General features: G+C 44.4%; 1 protein-coding gene across 1 annotated transcript in view; it reads right to left on the bottom strand.

The window, feature by feature from the left end:
• LOC106592660 (protein NLRC3-like) overlaps positions 1-18,258 on the bottom strand; it is a 72,280-nt gene that overhangs the window by 10,388 nt on the left and 43,634 nt on the right. The window contains exons 3-8 of the mRNA XM_045713053.1: positions 4,731-4,897; positions 3,321-4,627; positions 2,777-3,273; positions 2,520-2,693; positions 805-978; positions 463-636 (exon numbers count right to left, since the gene is read on the bottom strand). Of these exons, the coding sequence (XP_045569009.1) occupies positions 463-636; positions 805-978; positions 2,520-2,693; positions 2,777-3,273; positions 3,321-4,627; positions 4,731-4,897 (2,493 nt within the window). The remainder of the gene's footprint in view (positions 1-462; positions 637-804; positions 979-2,519; positions 2,694-2,776; positions 3,274-3,320; positions 4,628-4,730; positions 4,898-18,258) is intronic.

Below are 18,258 nucleotides of genomic sequence, written 5' to 3'. Positions count from 1 at the left end.
ACCATATTGTTGTGTTCTGGTGCACTATCCAAGCTCATTACTAGAGACAAACAGGTATTCTATCCTACCTACTGCATACAGAACGGAGTACAATTCATTACTAGAGACATACAGGTATTCTACCCTACCTACTGCATACAGAACGGAGTACAGTTCATTACTAGAGACATACAGGTATTCTACCCTACCTACTGCATACAGAACAGAGTACAAATCATTACTAGAGACATACAGGTTTTCAATCCTGCCTACTACATACAGAACAGAGTACAGTTCCAACAGGATATCAGAGATGCAGAAGAAGAGTATTCATGTGGTGATGATGTATGCTGTGTTGGAGTGCTCAGCCTGCTGAGTAAACTTCCCCTTAATTTTACTATCATGTCCTCATGTTACTGACCCTACATCACTACATATGACACAACCACTGCTCACACTATTAGGACATCTATTCTGACTTACTTCAGCTTCATCAGTTTATATGTGGGATCCACCAGAGCAGCTGAAAGCAGTCCCCCTGCAGGGTCTCCTGGGTGATTGTAGCTCAGGTCCAGCTCTTTCAGGTGGGAGGGGTTTGACCTCAGAGCTGAAGACAGAGCAGCACAGCCCTCCTCTGTGACCAGACAGCCAGACAGCCTACAGAGAGACACACAACAGCTCTCTTGGTTGATGTACTGGTGTCAATCATCTTGTAGGACACCAATAAATTTGTCCATGACACAAACATTGTCATGAAACGTCAGATTTTCAGAGTATTTGTTTTGCTAAGCTCAGTACTGACCTGACTGAAACAGCTGTACTTACCCCAGTGTGTGTAGTTTACAGTCTGGATCCTCCAGTCCAGCAGACAGCAGTGTAACTCCTGAGTCCTGCAGGTCATTGTCTCTCAGCTCCAGTTGTTTCAGTTGTGAGTTGGGTGAACTCAGGACTGAGGCCAGATGTGAACAGCAACCCTCTGTCAGACCACACTGACCTAGACTAGAGGGCAGAAGAGCACATGGTTAACACATGTTTAACCTCTATGGGACCGGCGGGACGAATTCGTCCCACCTACGTAACAGCCAGTTGAATCCTGTGGCGCGATTTTCAAAACCTTTGAAATGCTATTACTTCAATTTCTCCAACATATGACTATTTTACAGCTATTTAAAGACAAGACTCTCGTTAATCTAACCACACTGTCCGATTTCAAAAAGGCTTTACAACGAAAGCAAAACATTAGATTATGTCAGCAGAGTACCAAGCCAGAAATAATCAGACACCCATTTTTCAAGCTAGCATATAATGTCACAAAAACCCAGAAGACAGCTAAATGCAGCACTAACCTTTGATGATCTTCATCAGATGACAACCCTAGGACATTATGTTATACAATACATGCATGTTTTGTTCAATCAAGTTCATATTTATATCAAAAACCAGCTTTTTACATTAGCATGTGACGTTCAGAACTAGCAAATTCCCCGCAAACTTCCGGGGAATTCGCTAACAATTTACTAAATTACTCACGATAAACGTTCACAAAAAGCATAACAATTATTTTAAGAATTATAGATACAGAACTCCTCTATGCACTCTATGTCCGATTTTAAAATAGCTTTTGGTGAAAGCACATTTTGCAATATTCTAAGTACATAGCCCAGGCATCACGGGCTAGTTATTTAGACACCCGGCAAGTTTAGCACTCACCAATATCACATTTCCTATTATAAAACTTTGATTACCTTTTGTTGTCTTCGTCAGAATGCACTCCCAGGACTGCTACTTCAATAACAAATGTTGGTTTGGTCCAAAATAATCCATCGTTATATCCGAATAGCGGCGTTTTGTTTGTGCGTCCCAGACACTATCTGAAATGTTAAATCAGGGTCGCGCGCATGGCGCAATTCGTGACAAAAAAAATCTAAATATTCCATTACCGTACTTCAAAGCATGTCAACCGCTGTTTAAAATCCATTTTTATGCCATTTTTCTCGTAAAAAAGCGATAATATTCCGACCGGGAATGTCCATTTAGCTAAACAGAGGAAAGTAAACAAAGCTTTCGGTCGACGCAGGCACGAGCCTGAGTCTCACAGTACTGTAACCAGCCACTACCCAAACGCGCTACTTTTTTTCAGCCAGAGCCTGCAAAGCCACGATTCAGCTTTTTACCGCCTTCTGAGACCCTATGGCAGCCGTAGGAAGTGTCACGGGACAGCTAAGATCCTCACTCTTCAATAAACAGAGACAAGAAGAACGACACCTTGTCAGACAGGCCACTTCCTGCATGAAACCTTCTCAGTTTTTTGCCTGCCAAATGAGTTCTGTTATACTCACAGACACCATTCAAACAGTTTTAGAAACTTTAGGGGGTTTTCTATCCATATGTAAAAAGTATATGCATATTCTAGTTACTGGGTAGGAGTGGTAACCAGATTAAATCGGGTACGTTTTTTATCCGGCGGTGTAAATACTGCCCCCTAGCCCTAACAGGTTGAAACATCCACATAATAACTCATATAAAGATATTTAACTCACACTAGTGTCTGTATGTTGCAGAGTGGACTGGTTAGTCCAACACAGAGCAGCTCCACTCCTCTGTCTCCCAGGTCATTGTTGCTGAGGTCCAGTTCTCTCAGGGGGGAGTTTGGTGTCTGCAGAGCTGAGACCAGAGTCTTACAGGATTCATATGTGAGTTTACAGCGATCCAGTCTGGAGAGAGGAGATAATCTGTTAGATATACAAATCCTTCATTATAATGATACTGTATACATCAACTCAATAACAGAACTTACAGTGCTCTCTTGCAGGTTTTAACTACCGGCAGCAACCTCTGATAACCTTCCTCTGATGTGTTGTATGTCTTCAGGTCAAACTCCTCCAGCACCTCCTCTGACATCAGTAACAGGTAGGCCAGGGCTGAACATTGGTCAGGTTCTAGTCTTGTTTCTGAAAGAGTTCCTGATCGCAGGGAGGTCTGCATGTCTTCAACTAGAGAGTTGGCACAAAGTTCATTCAGACAGTGAAACAAGTTGATGATCCTTTCTGGTGAGGATTCTCTTTTGATCTTGTATGAAAGGTACCCGACTGTTCTCTTAACTGTTTTCTCATTGGTCTCTGTCGTACATCCTGTCTGTGTCAGAAGGCATCGTAACAGATTCTGATTGGACTCCAGTGAGAGACCCAGAAGGAAGCGGAGGAACAGGTCCAGGTGTCCATTCTCACTCTTCAAGGCCTGGTACACTGCGCTCCTGAGTAAGTCAGACAACTGGATTGACTCATCATCGTAATCCTCAAAATCATCGTAATACTCATAATCATCAGCATCGTAATCATCACCATCATCATTATTGGGGAGAAAACATTTTCCTTCTTGTCCAGACATGATTCTAAAGCATGCACTGCTGCTAGAAACTCCTGAATGCTCAGATGCACAAAGCTGTAGACCTTCTCTTGGTACAACCCAGATTCTTCTTTAAAGATCTCTGTACACAATGCTGAGTACACTGATGCCTCTGTGACATCAAGGCCACACTCTCTCAGGTCTTCCTCATAGAAGATCAGGTTGCCCTTCTGCAGCTGTTGGAAAGCCAGCTTTGCCAGTTTCAGGATCATCTCTTTGTCTGACTGAGACAGGTCCTTTGGGTTTGTCTCTGTTGCTTTGTTGTACTTCTTGTTCTTCACAATGGTTTGGATGAGCATGAAGTGTGAGTACATCTGGGTCAGAGTTTTGGGGACTTCATCCTTCTCTGCCTCTTTCAGTATCATCTCAAGGACAGTGGCTGATATCCAACAGAAGACTGGCATGTGGCACATGATGTGGAGGCTCCTTGATGTCTTCATGTGTTTGATGATATCATTGGCCAGATTCTGATCTGGGATTTTCTTCCTGAAATACTCCTCCTTCTGTGGATCATTGAACCCTCGTACCTCTGTCACCTGGTCAACACACTCAGGAGGGATCTGATTGGTTGCTGCAGGCCTTGAGGTTATCCAGAGGAGAGCAGAGGGAAGCAGATTCCCCTCGATGAGGTTTGTCAGCAGCACGTCCACTGAGGTTGGCTTCGTGACATCACAGCACTTCTCATTGTTTTTGAAGTCTAGAGGAAGTCGACACTCATCCAGACCATCAAAAATGAAAACAATTTTGGTTTCACCATCTTCAATGCTGTCAATCTCTTTCAGCTCTGGGAAGTAGTGGGAAAGAAGTTGCATCAGACTGTATTGGTCCTTTTTCAGGTTCAGATCACGGAAAGGAAGAGGAAACATGAAATGAACATCCTTATTTTCTTTTCCCTCTGCCCAGTCAAGGATGACCTTCTGCACAGAGACTGTTTTTCCAATGCCAGCGATTCCTTTTGTCAGCACAGTTCTGATAGGTTTGTCTTGTCCAGGTAAAGGCTTGAAGATGTCATTGCATTTGATTGGTGTCTTTTGTGTGGTTTGTTTCTTGGATGCCATCTCTATCTGTCTAACCTCATGTTTATTATTGAGCCCTCCACTTCCACCCTCTGTGATGTAGAGCTCTGTGTAGATGTCCTTTAACAGACTTTGGTTTCCATAGTGTCCAATTCCTTCAGATATGTGTTGATACTTGTGTTTCAGTTTAGCCTTAATGTCTTGTTGAACTGTCAGCAGAGTTTGACCTGTAGGAAAACAATGAGAGTTGGGACTCATAAGTTTGTGTGTATGTGTTTTATAAGGGCCTTTTTACCGTTCTTTGTAATATTGTATGAAATACAGTCTTACTTCTTCTGTCCAGAAGGTTGTGTGGGATCTTTAATGGATCCTCACTGTCCAAACTCTCCACTTCCTTATTGTCATCTGGAAATGGTTCCTGGCTGAAAGCAGGTGGCTGATCACTCTTCATTGATAGCAGGCTGGTTGTAGGGGACTCTGCTCTGGGCTTCTGGACACTGAACAAAACAGGGAGACAGATCACCTCATCAATATCTCATCAACTTCATTTTAACAACTGTATAATGGACCTTCTGCTGTATAAATCCAGATGTTTCTTTTTAAATGAATCCACAATTGGGAAAACAGCAGCACTGAGTGGTTTCTACTCTGTCTTTTATAAAGCTAGCCATCTTCAGTTAGCTAGCCATCTTCAGTTAGCTAGCCATCTTCAGTTAGCTATCCATCTTCAGTTAGCTATCCATCTTCAGTTAGCTAGCCATCTTCAGTTAGCTAGCCATCTTCAGTTAGCTAGCCATCTTCAGTTAGCTAGCCAGCTTCAGTTAGCTTCACATTCCAGGTCCGGCTTCACCCATACTATGATGGTGTATACTCCCGCTGCTAAGTCTAGTAGGCTTATAACTGTGTGTTGCACATGGCTAGTCGAACTCCAAACTCTTCATTTAGGCAGGTTAACATTTACATTTACATTTAAGTCATTTAGCAGACGCTCTTATCCAGAGCGACTTACAAATTGGTGCATTCACCTTATGATATCCAGTGGAACAACCACTTTACAATAGTGCATCTAAATCTTTTAAGGGGGGGGGTTAGAAGGATTACTTTATCCTATCCTAGGTATTCCTTAAAGAGGTGGGGTTTCAGGTGTCTCCGGAAGGTGGTGATTGACTCCGCTGTCCTGGCGTCGTAAGGGAGCTTGTTCCACCATTGGGGTGCCAGAGCAGCGAACAGTTTTGACTGGGCTGAGCGGGAACTGTGCTTCCTCAGAGGTAGGGGGGCCAGCAGGCCAGAGGTGGATGAACGCAGTGCCCTTGTTTGGCTGTAGGGCCTGATCAGAGCCTGAAGGTATGGAGGTGCCGTTCCCTTCGTAGGCAATCACCATGGTTTTGTAGCGGATGCGAGCTTCAACTGGAAGCCAGTGGAGAGAGCGGAGGAGCGGGGTGACTTGAGAGAACTTGGGAAGGTTGAAAACCAGACGGGCTGCGGCGTTCTGGATGAGTTGTAGGGGTTTAATGGCACAGGCAGGGAGCCCAGCCAACAGCGAGTTGCAGTAATCCAGACGGGAGATGACAAGTGCCTGGATTAGGACCTGCGCCGCTTCCTGTGTGAGGCAGGGTCGTACTCTGCGAATGTTGTAGAGCATGAACCTACAGGATCGGGTCACCGCCTTGATGTTAGTGGAGAACGACAGGGTGTTGTCCAGGATCACGCCAAGGTTCTTAGCACTCTGGGAGGAGGACACAAGGGAGTTGTCAACCGTGATGGCGAGATCATGGAACGGGCAGTCCTTCCCCGGGAGGAAGAGCAGCTCCGTCTTGCCGAGGTTCAGCTTGAGCTGGTGATCTGTCATCCACACTGATATGTCTGACAGACATGCAGAAATGCGATTCGCCGCCTGGTTATCAGAAGGGGGAAAGGAGAAGATTAATTGTGTGTCGTCTGCATAGCAATGATAGGAGAGACCATGTGAGGATATGACAGAGCCAAGTGACTTGGTGTATAGCGAGAATAGGAGAGGGCCTAGAACAGAGCCCTGGGGGACACCAGTGGTGAGAGCGCATGGTGCGGAGACAGATTCTCGCCATGCCACCTGGTAGGAGCGACCTGTCAGGTAGGACGCAATCCAAGCGTGGGCCGCGCCGGAGATGCCCAACTCGGAGAGGGTGGAGAGGAGGATCTGATGGTTCACAGTATCAAAGGCAGCAGATAGGTCTAGAAGGATGAGAGCAGAGGAGAGAGAGTTAGCTTTAGCAGTGCGGAGAGCCTCTTTGACACAGAGAAGAGCAGTCTCAGTTGAATGCCCAGTCTTGAAACCTGACTGATTAGGATCAAGAAGGTCATTCTGAGAGAGATAGCAGGAGAGCTGGCCAAGGACGGCACGTTCAAGAGTTTTGGAGAGAAAAGAAAGAAGGGATACTGGTCTATAGTTGTTGACATCGGAGGGATCGAGTGTAGGTTTTTTTCAGAAGGGGTGCAACTCTCGCTCTCTTGAAGACGGAAGGGACGTAGCCAGCGGTCAAGGATGAGTTGATGAGCGAGGTGAGGAAGGGGAGAAGGTCTCCGGAAATGGTCTGGAGAAGAGAGGAGGGGATAGGGTCAAGTGGGCAGGTTGTTGGGCGGCCGGCCGTCACAAGACGCGAGATTTCATCTGGAGAGAGAGGGGAGAAAGAGGTCAAAGCACAGGGTAGGGCAGTGTGAGCAGGACCAGCGGTGTCGTTTGACTTAGCAAACGAGGATCGGATATCGTCAACCTTCTTTTCAAAATGGTTGACGAAGTCATCCGCAGAGAGGGAGGAGGGGGAGAGGGGGAGGAGGATTCAGGAGGGAGGAGAAGGTAGCAAAGAGCTTCCTAGGGTTAGAGGCAGATGCTTGGAATTTAGAGTGGTAGAAAGTGGCTTTAGCAGCAGAGACAGAAGACGAGAATGTAGAGAGGAGGGAGTGAAAGGATGCCAGGTCCGCAGGGGAGGCGAGTTTTCTTCCATTTCCGCTCGGCTGCCCGGAGCCCTGTTCTGTGAGCTCGTAGTGAGTCGTCGAGCCACGGAGCAGGAGGGGAGGACCGAGCCGGCCTGGAGGATAGGGGACAGAGAAAATCAAAGGATGCAGAAAGGGAGGAGAGGAGGGTTGAGGAGGCAGAATCAGGAGATAGGTTGGAGAAGGTTTGAGCAGAGGGAAGAGATGATAGGATGGAAGAGGAGAGAGTAGCAGGAGAGAGAGAGCGAAGGTTGGGACGGCGCAATACCATCCAAGTAGGGGCAGAGTGAGAAGTGTTGGATGAGAGCGAGAGGGAAAAGGATACAAGGTAGTGGTCGGAGATTTGGAGGGGAGTTGCAATGAGATTAGTGGAAGAACAGCATCTAGTAAAGATGAGGTCAAGCATATTGCCTGCCTTGTGAGTAGGGGGGGAAGGTGAGAGGGTGAGGTCAAAAGAGGAGAGGAGTGGAAAGAAGGAGGCAGAGAGGAATGAGTCAAAGGTAGACGTGGGGAAGTTAAAGTCACCCAGAACTGTGAGAGGTGAGCCATCCTCAGGAAAGGAACTTATCAAGGCGTCAAGCTCATTGATGAACTCTCCAAGGGAACCTGGAGGGCGATAAATGATAAGGATGTTAAGCTTGAAAGGGCTGGTAACTGTGACAGCATGGAATTCAAATGAGGAGATAGACAGATGGGTCAGGGGAGAAAGAGAGAATGTCCACTTGGGAGAGATGAGGATTCCAGTGCCACCACCCCGCTGGCTCGATGCTCTAGGGGTATGCGAGAACACGTGGGCAGACGAAGAGAGAGCAGTAGGAGTAGCAGTGTTATCTGTGGTAATCCATGTTTCCGTCAGCGCCAGGAAGTCTAGGGACTGGAGGGTAGCATAGGCTGAGATGAACTCAGCCTTGTTGGCTGCAGACCGGCAGTTCTAGAGGCTGCCGGAGACCTGGAACTCCACGTGGGTCGTGCGCGCTGGGACCACAAGGTTAGAGTGGCAGCGGCCACGCGGTGTGAAGCGTTTGTATGGCCTGTGCAGAGAGTAGAGAACAGGGATAGACAGACACATAGTTGACAAGCTACAGAAGTGGTGTTTCTTGTATTATTGTCTCTTGTGTCTTTAGAGAACTGTTTCACTTTGATATACTTTTTCTTCTGTCCTGATTTTCTCTTTCTTTTCTTCTGTTAACTAGATATTCTTTGTTGTTCTTAACTCAGGGCTAACTCCACTTATCCTGAATGAAATGTCTGAGCCACTAGTTGAGGACCAATGAAATCAGATACCCTTCCTCTCACACAGATTTGGTCATCCTCCCATTCATTTGAGGAAGATAACCGATTTAAAGATTGCAGAGCTATATGATTAATACATTGACATGATTGGTTGACGGTAGGTGGGGGCGGGAGGTACTGTATAAACACAAACTCACTTCCTTGACAACAGCTCTGCACTGCTCCTCGAAGAACAGGAAGTATGAACGCACTGACTTCTGCAGAGGCCGTATCACCGTAAAATGCTGCACGGCAAATGCAGACGTCAGATTGACCATGCAGAGCCTTTATTTTTGTATTTAACCTTTATTTAACTAGGCAAGTCAGCGGTGTTGCAATCTACTGCAGAGATAGCTTGCAGAGTTCTGTCTTACTATCCAGGTCTGTACCCAAACAATTCGAGTTCCTACTTTTAAAAATCCAACTTTCCAGAAACAAGTCTCTCACTGTTGCCGCTTGCTATAGACCACCCTCTGCCCCCAGCTGTGCTCTAGACACCATATGTGAACTGATTGCCCCCCATCTATCTTCAGAGCTCGTGCTGCTAGGTGACCTAAACTGGGACATGCTTAACACCCCAGCCATCCTACAATCTAAGCTTGATGCCCTCAATCTCACACAAATGATCAGTGAACCTACCAGGTACAACCCCAAAGCTGTAAACACGGGCACCCTCATAGATATTATCCTAACCAACTTGCCCTCCAAATACACCTCTGCTGTTTTCAACCAAGATCTCAGCGATCACTGCCTCATTGCCTGCATCCGTAATGGGTCTGCGGTCACACGACCACCCTCATTACTGTCAAACGCTGCCTAAAACACTTCAGCAAGCAGGCCTTTCTAATCGACCTGGCCCGGGTATCCTGGAATGATATTGACCTAATCCCGGTAGTAGAGGATGCCTGGTTATTCTTCAAAAGTGCCTTCCTCACCATCTTAAATAAGCATGCCCCATTCAAAAAATGTAGAACAAGGAACAGATATAGCACTTTGTTCACTCCAGACCTGACTGCCCTCGACCAGCACAAAAACATCCTGTGGCATTCTGCATTAGCCCCCATGATATGCAACTTTTCAGGGAAGTTAGGAACCAATATACACAGGCAGTTAGGAAAGCTAAGGCTAGCTTTTCAAGCAGAAATGTGCATCCTGTAGCACAAACTCAAAAAAGTTCTGGGACACTGTAAAGTCCATGGAGAATAAGAGCACCTCCTCCCAGCTGCCCACTGCACTGAGGCTAGGAAACACTGTCACCACCGATAAATCCACTGTAATTGAGAATTTCAATAAGCATTTTTCTACAGCTGGCCATGCTTTCCACCTGGCTACCGCTACCCCGGCCAACTGCACTGCACCCCCCACAGCAACTCGCCCAAGCCTCCCCATTTCTCCTTCACCCAAATCCAGATAGCTGATGTTCTGAAAGAGCGGCAAAATCTGGACCCCTACAAATCAGCCGAGCTAGACAATCTGGACCCTCTCTTTCTAAAACTATCTGCCGAAATTGTTGCAACCCCTATTACTACCCTGTTCAACCTCTCTTTCATATCATCTGAGATTCCCAAAGATTGGAAAGCTGCCACGATCATTGCCCTCTTCAAAGGGGGTGACACTCTAAACCCAAACTGCTACAGACCTATATCTATCCTATCCTACCCTGCCTTTCTAAGGTCTTTGAAAGCCAAGTTAACAAACAGATTACCAACCATTTCGAATACCACTATACCTTCTCTGCTATGCAATCTGGTTTCAGAGCTGGTCATGGGTGCACCTCAGCCACGCTCGTGGTCCTAAACGATATCATAACCGCCATCGATAAGAGACATTACTGTGCAGCCGTATTCATCGACCTGGCCAAGGCTTTCGACTCTGTGAATCACCACATTCTTATCAGCAGACTCAACAGCCTTGGTTTCTCAGATGACTGCCTCGCTTGGCTGACCAACTACTTCTCTGATAGAGTTCAGTGTGTCAAATCGGAGGGCCTGTTGTCCGGACCTCTGGCAGTCTCTATGGGTGTGCCACAGGGTTTAATTCTCGGGCCAACTCTCTTCTCTGTATACATCAATGATGTCGCTATTGCTGCTGGTGATTCTCTGATCCACCTCTACGCAGACGACACCATTCTATATACTTCTGGCCCTTCCTTGGACACTGTGTTAACAAACCTCCAGACGAGCTTCAATGCCTTACAACTCTCCTTCCGTGGCCTCCAACTGCTCTTAAATGCAAGTAAAACTAAATGCATGCTCTTCAACCAGTCGCTGCCCGCACCTGCCCGCCCATCCAGCATCACTACTTCTGACGCTTCTGACTTAGAATATGTGGACAACTACAAATACCTAGGTGTCTGGTTAGACTGTAAACTCTCCTTCCAGACTCACATTAAGCATCACCAATCCAAAATTAAATCTAGAATCGGCTTCCTATTTCACAACAAAGCATCCTTCACTCATGCTGCCAAACATACCCTCGTAAAACTGACCATCCTACCGATCCTCGACTTCGGCGATGTCATTTACAAAATAGCCTCCAACACTCTACTCAACAAATTGGATACAGTCTATGACAGTGCCATCCGTTTTGTCACCAAAGACCCATATACTACCCACCATGGTCGGAACTAGAAGCACAAGCATTTCGATACACTTGCATTAACACCTGCTAACCATGTGTATGTGACAAATACATTTGATTTGATTTGATTTTACCATTGCGACCTGTACGCTCTTGTTGGCTGGCCCTCGCTTCATACTCGTCGCCAAACCCACTGGCTCCAGGTCATCTACAAGTCTTTGCTAGGTAAAGCCCCGCCTTATCTCAGCTCACTGGTCACCATAGCAGCACCCACCCGTAGCACGTGCTCCAGCAAGTATATCTCACTGGTCACCCTCAAAGCCAATTCCTTCCAGTTCTCTGCTGCCAAAGACTGGAACGAACTGCAAAAATCACTGAAGCTGGAGACACATATCTCCCTCACTAGCTTTAAGCACCAGCTGTCAGAGCAGCTCACAGATCACTGCACCTGTACATAGCCCATCTGTAAATAGCCCATCCAACTACCTCATCCCCATACTGTATTTATTTATTTATCTTGCTCCTTTTGCACCCCAGTATCTCTACTTGCACATTAATCTTCTGCAAATCTACCATTCTAGTGTTTAATTGCTATATTGTAATTACTGCGCCACCATGGCCTATTTATTGCCTTAACTCCGTTATCCTACCTCATTTGCACACACTGTATATAGCCTTTTTTCTACTGTATTATTGACTGTATGTTTGTTTATTCCATGTGTAACTCTGTGTTGTTTTATGTGTCGATCTGCTTTGCTTTGTCTTGGCCAGGTCGCCGTTGTAAATGAGAACTTGTTCTCAACTTGCCTACCTGGTTAAATAAAGGTGAAATAAAAAATAAATAAAAAATAACAAATTCTTATTTACAATGAAAGCCTACCAAAACCTTCTATGTTCGACTAGCAATGTGCCTCATTCACAAGCAGTTAAAAGCCTGCTAGAGTGAAAAGGCTTTGCGTGGTCAATCCGCCGTCTGCATTGACCAGAAGACAGGGCATTCATACTTCTTCACTTTGCTGAGTTGAGCAGAACTGTTGATCAGGAAGTTTAAACCTCCCGCCTCCACCTACCATCAACCAATCATGTCAATGCGGAGCTATACGGAGCCATACAAAGCTCAATTTGGCCTCCAAGCCTATGGAGGCTCCACAATTGCTTAACTGATCAAATCAAATGTATTTATAAAGCCCTTCTTACATCAGCTGATATCTCAAAGTGCTGTACAGGAACCCAGCCTAAAACCCCAAACAGCAAGTAATGCAGGTGTAGAAGCACGGTGGCTAGGAAAAACTCCCTAGAAAGGCCAGAACCTAGGAAGAAACCTAGAGAGGAACCAGGCTGTGAGGGGTGGCCAGTCCTCTTCTGGCTGATCCTCCGAACCGTATACCACATTGCCAGATCAAGCAGAAATTGGCTTTAATAGCGGCAGGCGGGTGAGCAATTTCCACCGTCGTAGTATGGATGAAGCTTGACCTGGAATGTGACGCTAACTGAAGCTGGCTAACTGAAGCGGGCTAACTGAAGCTGGCTAACGGAAGCTGGCTAACTGAAGCTGGCTAGCTGAAGCTGGCTAAACTGAAGCGGTCTAACTGAAGCGGGCTAACGGAAGCTGGCTAACTGAAGCTGGCTAGCTGAAGCTGGCTAAACTGAAGCGGTCTAACTGAAGCGGGCTAACGGAAGCTGGCTAACTGAAGCTGGCTAGCTGAAGCTGGCTAAACTGAAGCGGTCTAACTGAAGCGGGCTGACGGAAGCTGGCTAATGGAAGCTGGCTAACTGAAGCTGGCTAACTGAAGCTGGCTAGCTTTATAAATGCCTGAGTAGATGTAGCTGTAGCTTGCTTCATAGTATAACACTTAGGTTTGTTCTGAAGGATTCGTTGCCATAGAGATGTACCTGGCTAAAAGATGAGCCACTCGTGGTACTGGGTATCCCGAGTTGAACTCAGAGCAGTGGCAGGTGTTCATGGATGGCAAAAAAAATACAAAACATAAAACCATTGATCTTTCGTCTCTCTGCGTTTCATAATGTTCCTTCAATTCACAAGAAGCTAAATGTATCTCAGAGGAGAAAGCATCTGAGTGAGCGAAACAGCGCCCCCCTCTGTCTCTATACATGTAGGACATCTATTCAATTCAATTCAAGGGGCTTTATTGGCATGGGAAACATATGTTTACATTGCCAAAGCAAGTGAAATAGATAATAAACAAAAGTGAAATAATCAATAAAAAATGAACAGTAAACATTACACTCACACGTTTCAAAGGAATAGACATTTTAAATGTCATTATGGCTATGTACAGTGTTATAACAATGTACAAATGGTTAATGTACAAAAGAGAAAATAAATAAACATGAATATGGGTTGTATTTACAATGGTGTTTGTTTTTCACTGGTTGACCTTTTCTTGTGGCAACAGGTCACACATCTTGCTGCTGTGATGGCACACTGTGGTATTTCACCCAGAAGATATGGAAGTTCATCAAAATTGGATTTGTTTTGGAATTCTTTGTGGGTCTTTGTAATCTGAGGGAAATATGTGTCTCTAATATGGTCATACATTTGGCAGGTTAGGAAGGGCAGCTCAGTTTCCACCTCATTTTGTGGGCAGTGTGCACAAAGCCTGTTTTCACTTGAGAGCCAGGTCTGCCTATGTCAGCCTCTCAATAGCAAGGCCATGCTCACTGTCTGTACATAGTCAAAGCTTTCCTTAATTTTGGGTCAGTCGCGGTGGTCAGGTATTCTGCCACTGTGTACTCTGTAGCATTGAAGACAAGGGAAGCCAGAGAGCATCTGGCATTCCTTGACAAAAAGAGTATACAAAAATTACCTCGTTGTGGCTTGCTTGCCAGCTAGGTAAATCTTGCCCTTTCCTAAATTAGTCCATGGATGGAGATAGGGATTTGGACTTGTGGTTTTACTTAATTCTCCCTAATGGCTAATGATTATAACGGCGATTCTGATCCAACCATTCATTCATAAAAGTGGGTACTGTGTGACAGAGTGATAGACTGTTTTGTCAACATGAAAGACAGGAGGATGGCATTTGTGTTTCTTTACAACTAGGGTGAGTCAACATTATCTTTCTACTTCCACACACACAGCCACATCATATTTAGCTTATGTTGATTGGACTAAATTATTTTTGGTTGAACTGGTGTTGGAACAGTGGAAGCAGCTCCTGTTTTCTTTGTGACTTGCTGTAACTCTCTGTGGTTCTAAATCAATAGTTGTTCAGTGGTCAGAAAATGTCAGAAACATTACCTTGACCATGCTGTAGGTCATGTAACTGTTTGTTACATGCAATATGCTTTGTGGACTTCACTGGACAGAGGTTTCTATCCGGTTTTGTGATAAAACAAAGGTGTGGTTGAATTTATTCTGCCAGTGTCTTATTGTCTCAGCCTTTAGTCCTATATATCACGGTGTCTTATTGTCTCAGCCTTTAGTCCTATATATCACTGTGTCTTATTATCTCAGCCTTTAGTCCTATATATCACAGTGTATTATTGTCTAGGATTTTAGTCCTATATATCACAGTGTCTTATTGTCTAGGCCTTTAGTCCTATATATCACTGTGTCTTATTGTCTAGGCCTTTAGTCCTTTATATCACTGTGTCTTATTGTCTCAGGCTTTAGTCCTATATATCACTGTGTCTTATTGTCTAGGCCTTTAGTCCTATATATCACTGTGTCTTATTGTCTCAGCCTTTAGTCCTACATATCACTGTGTCTTATTGTCTCAGCCTTTAGTCCTATATATCACTGTGTCTTATTGTCTCAGCCTTTAGTCCTATATATCACTGTGTCTTAATGTCTAGGCGTTTAGTCCTATATATCACAGTGTCTTATTGTCTCAGCCTTTAGTCCTATATATCACTGTGTCTTATTGTCTCAGCCTTTAGTCCTATATATCACGGTGTCAAGGCATATGAATTAACAGGTTATAGAGCACACAATGAAATGATCACAACACATGGGTTTTAATATGGCTGCCTCCCCCAGTGATTTTACCCACGCACCGCTACTGATTCAGAGTTGACCACATTTGACTCTCTAACTCCTCATATCTGATTAACAGTGATTTGTTTACACCGGAGGGAGAAGAGCATCCGGCAGCGTGTGCAACGATGTCCGAGAGGGAAAGAAAACTGTGTTCGTTGTTTGTAGTAACATCTTTGTTGTTGTAACATCCCAAACGGATGGTTTCACCGTTAAGGAATCTAGCTTTAAGAGAACTGTATATATTTACAATTAATCACTTACCTCTTAGAACTGGTGTCTTGAGTCATTTTAGAGGCAGTGGTCCCCTCCTCTCTCTCCCCAGAGAAGTGGTCCCCTCCTCTCTCTCCCCAGAGAGACTCATTTAGAGGCAGTGGTCCCCTCCTCTCTCCCCAGAGAGACTCATTTTAAGGCAGTGGTCCCCTCTCTCCCCAAGAGCTCGTTTTAGAGGCAGTGGTCTCCTCCTCTCTCTCCCCAGAGAGACTTGTTTTAGAGGCAGTGGTCCCCTCCTCTCTCTCCCCAGAGAGACTCATTTTAGAGGCAGTGGTTTCCTCCTCTCTCTCCCCAGAGAGACTCATTATAGAGGCAGTGGCCTCCTCTCTCTCCTCAGAGAGACTCATTTTAGAGGCAGTGGTCCCCTCCTCTCTCTCCCCAGAGAGACTCATTTTAGAGGCAGTGGTCCCCTCCTCTCTCTCCCCAGAGAGACTCGTTTTAGAGGCAGTGGTCTCCTCCTCTCTCTCCCCAGAGAGACTCATTTTAGATGTAAGTCACAGCTCACTCAGCTACAATAAGAAATAACAGAACAGTCAATATTTCTGAACATTGAAGAACCAATAACAATGACAACACTTTTACGGTCTGTGGTCAGAGTTTAAACAGAGACTTCATGTTGCATTTAAACATTTACAGTCCAATCTGTTATTACTTTGACCTGGATCTCCATTAGCTAGTCTACCTGGTTGGATCCCCTCAGTCCATAACAACAGCTGTCTACATGGGCTCCACACACAACTAAAATACATTATAGACATCTACTTTACATTGAAAGACAGTAGTAGACATTATAATGTGCAATCAATCACCTATAACAACTCTATACCTCATAGCCTATAACATAAAATATTAATTAGGATAATCAATATAAATCAACATAAAAGCCTACAATTATTATTCTTGAAAGTTGAAATCAGTATTGTAATAACTTTACAATTCTGCGGATGTTTAACCCCCTAAATCACCTCTCTCTACAATAGTCTAACTTCTCAAACACTTTTCTATAATAAATTGTAAAAGGCTACAAACCTCAAACATGTTTCTTCGACCGTTATTTCTCTACTTCCTTATAAAATGTTGGCTACTTCCCATTTCAACACAGTCGACGCGTTCAACACGTATAGGTTTATATTATATGTTCATATTTATGTAACATTAAGTCCCCTAACCCAGACGACGCTGGGCCAAATTGTGCGCTGCCCTATGGGTCTCCTGATCACGGACAGTTACAGCCCGCGATCGAACCCGGCTATGTATTGATGCAGTGTCTTAGACCGCTGCGCTACTCGGGAGCTTAAGTTAAAACAGCTGACAGATATTTCTTCCTAACCCTTTAAGAGAATACAGCCTACACACCATCGTTTCTTGTTCTGGTTTAGTAGTAGCCTACAAGGTGACACGCATTGCTTTGTTATGCAAGAAAATGTCCAAAAATTGACACATTGGTTTGTCTGGCAAGTCCGTTTGATTGTGCATGAGCTGGGGTGTACTACTTAGTGCACACCGTACCAAACCGTTGCAAAACGTTTTGGAACGACAACGAGTTTCAAATTCAGGTAATTCAGAGCCAGACCGACTTTTGGAAACCCTGATTTAGTCAACATTTACATCGTTTATGTAACAATTGTTGCATGTCACTTTTACTTGACCGACTTGACGAGACGGACTAGTTTCTTTAGCGACAGATTTACAAAATTCCGACGCACGTCGTCTTTCAGGAATTGAAACAACGCAAAGTGTCGACTGTGTTGGGGATCATCGGATAGCAAATCACGATAATGTGCAATCAATCACCTATAACAACAACTCACTACCTCATAGCCTATAACATCACATCATATTAATTAGGATAATCAATATAAATCAACATAAAAGCCTACAATTATTATTCTTGAAAGTTGAAATCAATATTGTAATAACTTTACAATTCTGCGGATGTTTAACCCCCTAAATCACCTCTCTCTACAATAGTCTAACTTCTCAAACACTTTTCTATATTAAATTGTAAAAGGCTACAAACCTCAAACATGTTTCTTCGGCCGTTATTTCTCTACTTCCTTATAAAATGTTGGCTACTTCCCATTTCAACACAGTCGACGCGTTCAACACGTATAGGTTTTTTATATTATATGTTGATATTTATGTCATATAAAGTCTTCATACACTTCATGCAGGTGTTCAGCCCATAAATTCATATTGTATCTGGTAAAAGTGGATTTGTATTAATGTGATGTGATTGAGTGATGTTTTGCAGTGCTACCAGCAGAGGGCAGTGGGACAACAACCAGGTTCGGCAGAAGGACGCTGGACGGGTCATATCTGTGTTATTATGGTAACATGATAGGATGGGGAACCAATGATAGACAATGATTCTGCAGAACCCAAAACAGACTGATTATAATGTATAGTATATGATGTTACATTGAACTAATCACATTTATTAAAGACCAACTCACAGAGACACATAAATACATTCCATGCCTTTTCATTGTATTTATTGAAAATGTATTTGACAGGGATTCTGCACATCAATCAACATTTCTGTAAATGTGACAGATTTAGCCAGCTAGCTAGTTTTCAACTGTAGTCCCTGGGCAGGAAGATAAACATTTTAATAAAAACTAAATAAATGTTTTTGCACTAACAACAACTGATTCTACTAATCAAAGGCTTGATGGTAATTAGTTAATTAGTTTAATCTAAGGTATTCGTTCTCGGGTAAAAACTAAAACATGCAGCCCTTTGGGGTCCCAGAGGAGAGGT

This window comes from Salmo salar, unplaced genomic scaffold (assembly GCF_905237065.1).
Source record: "Salmo salar unplaced genomic scaffold, Ssal_v3.1, whole genome shotgun sequence".
NCBI classification, from domain to species: domain Eukaryota; kingdom Metazoa; phylum Chordata; class Actinopteri; order Salmoniformes; family Salmonidae; genus Salmo; species Salmo salar.
The sequence above is the reverse complement of the archived record's forward strand: the minus strand, read 5'-3'. Positions and strand labels throughout refer to the sequence as shown.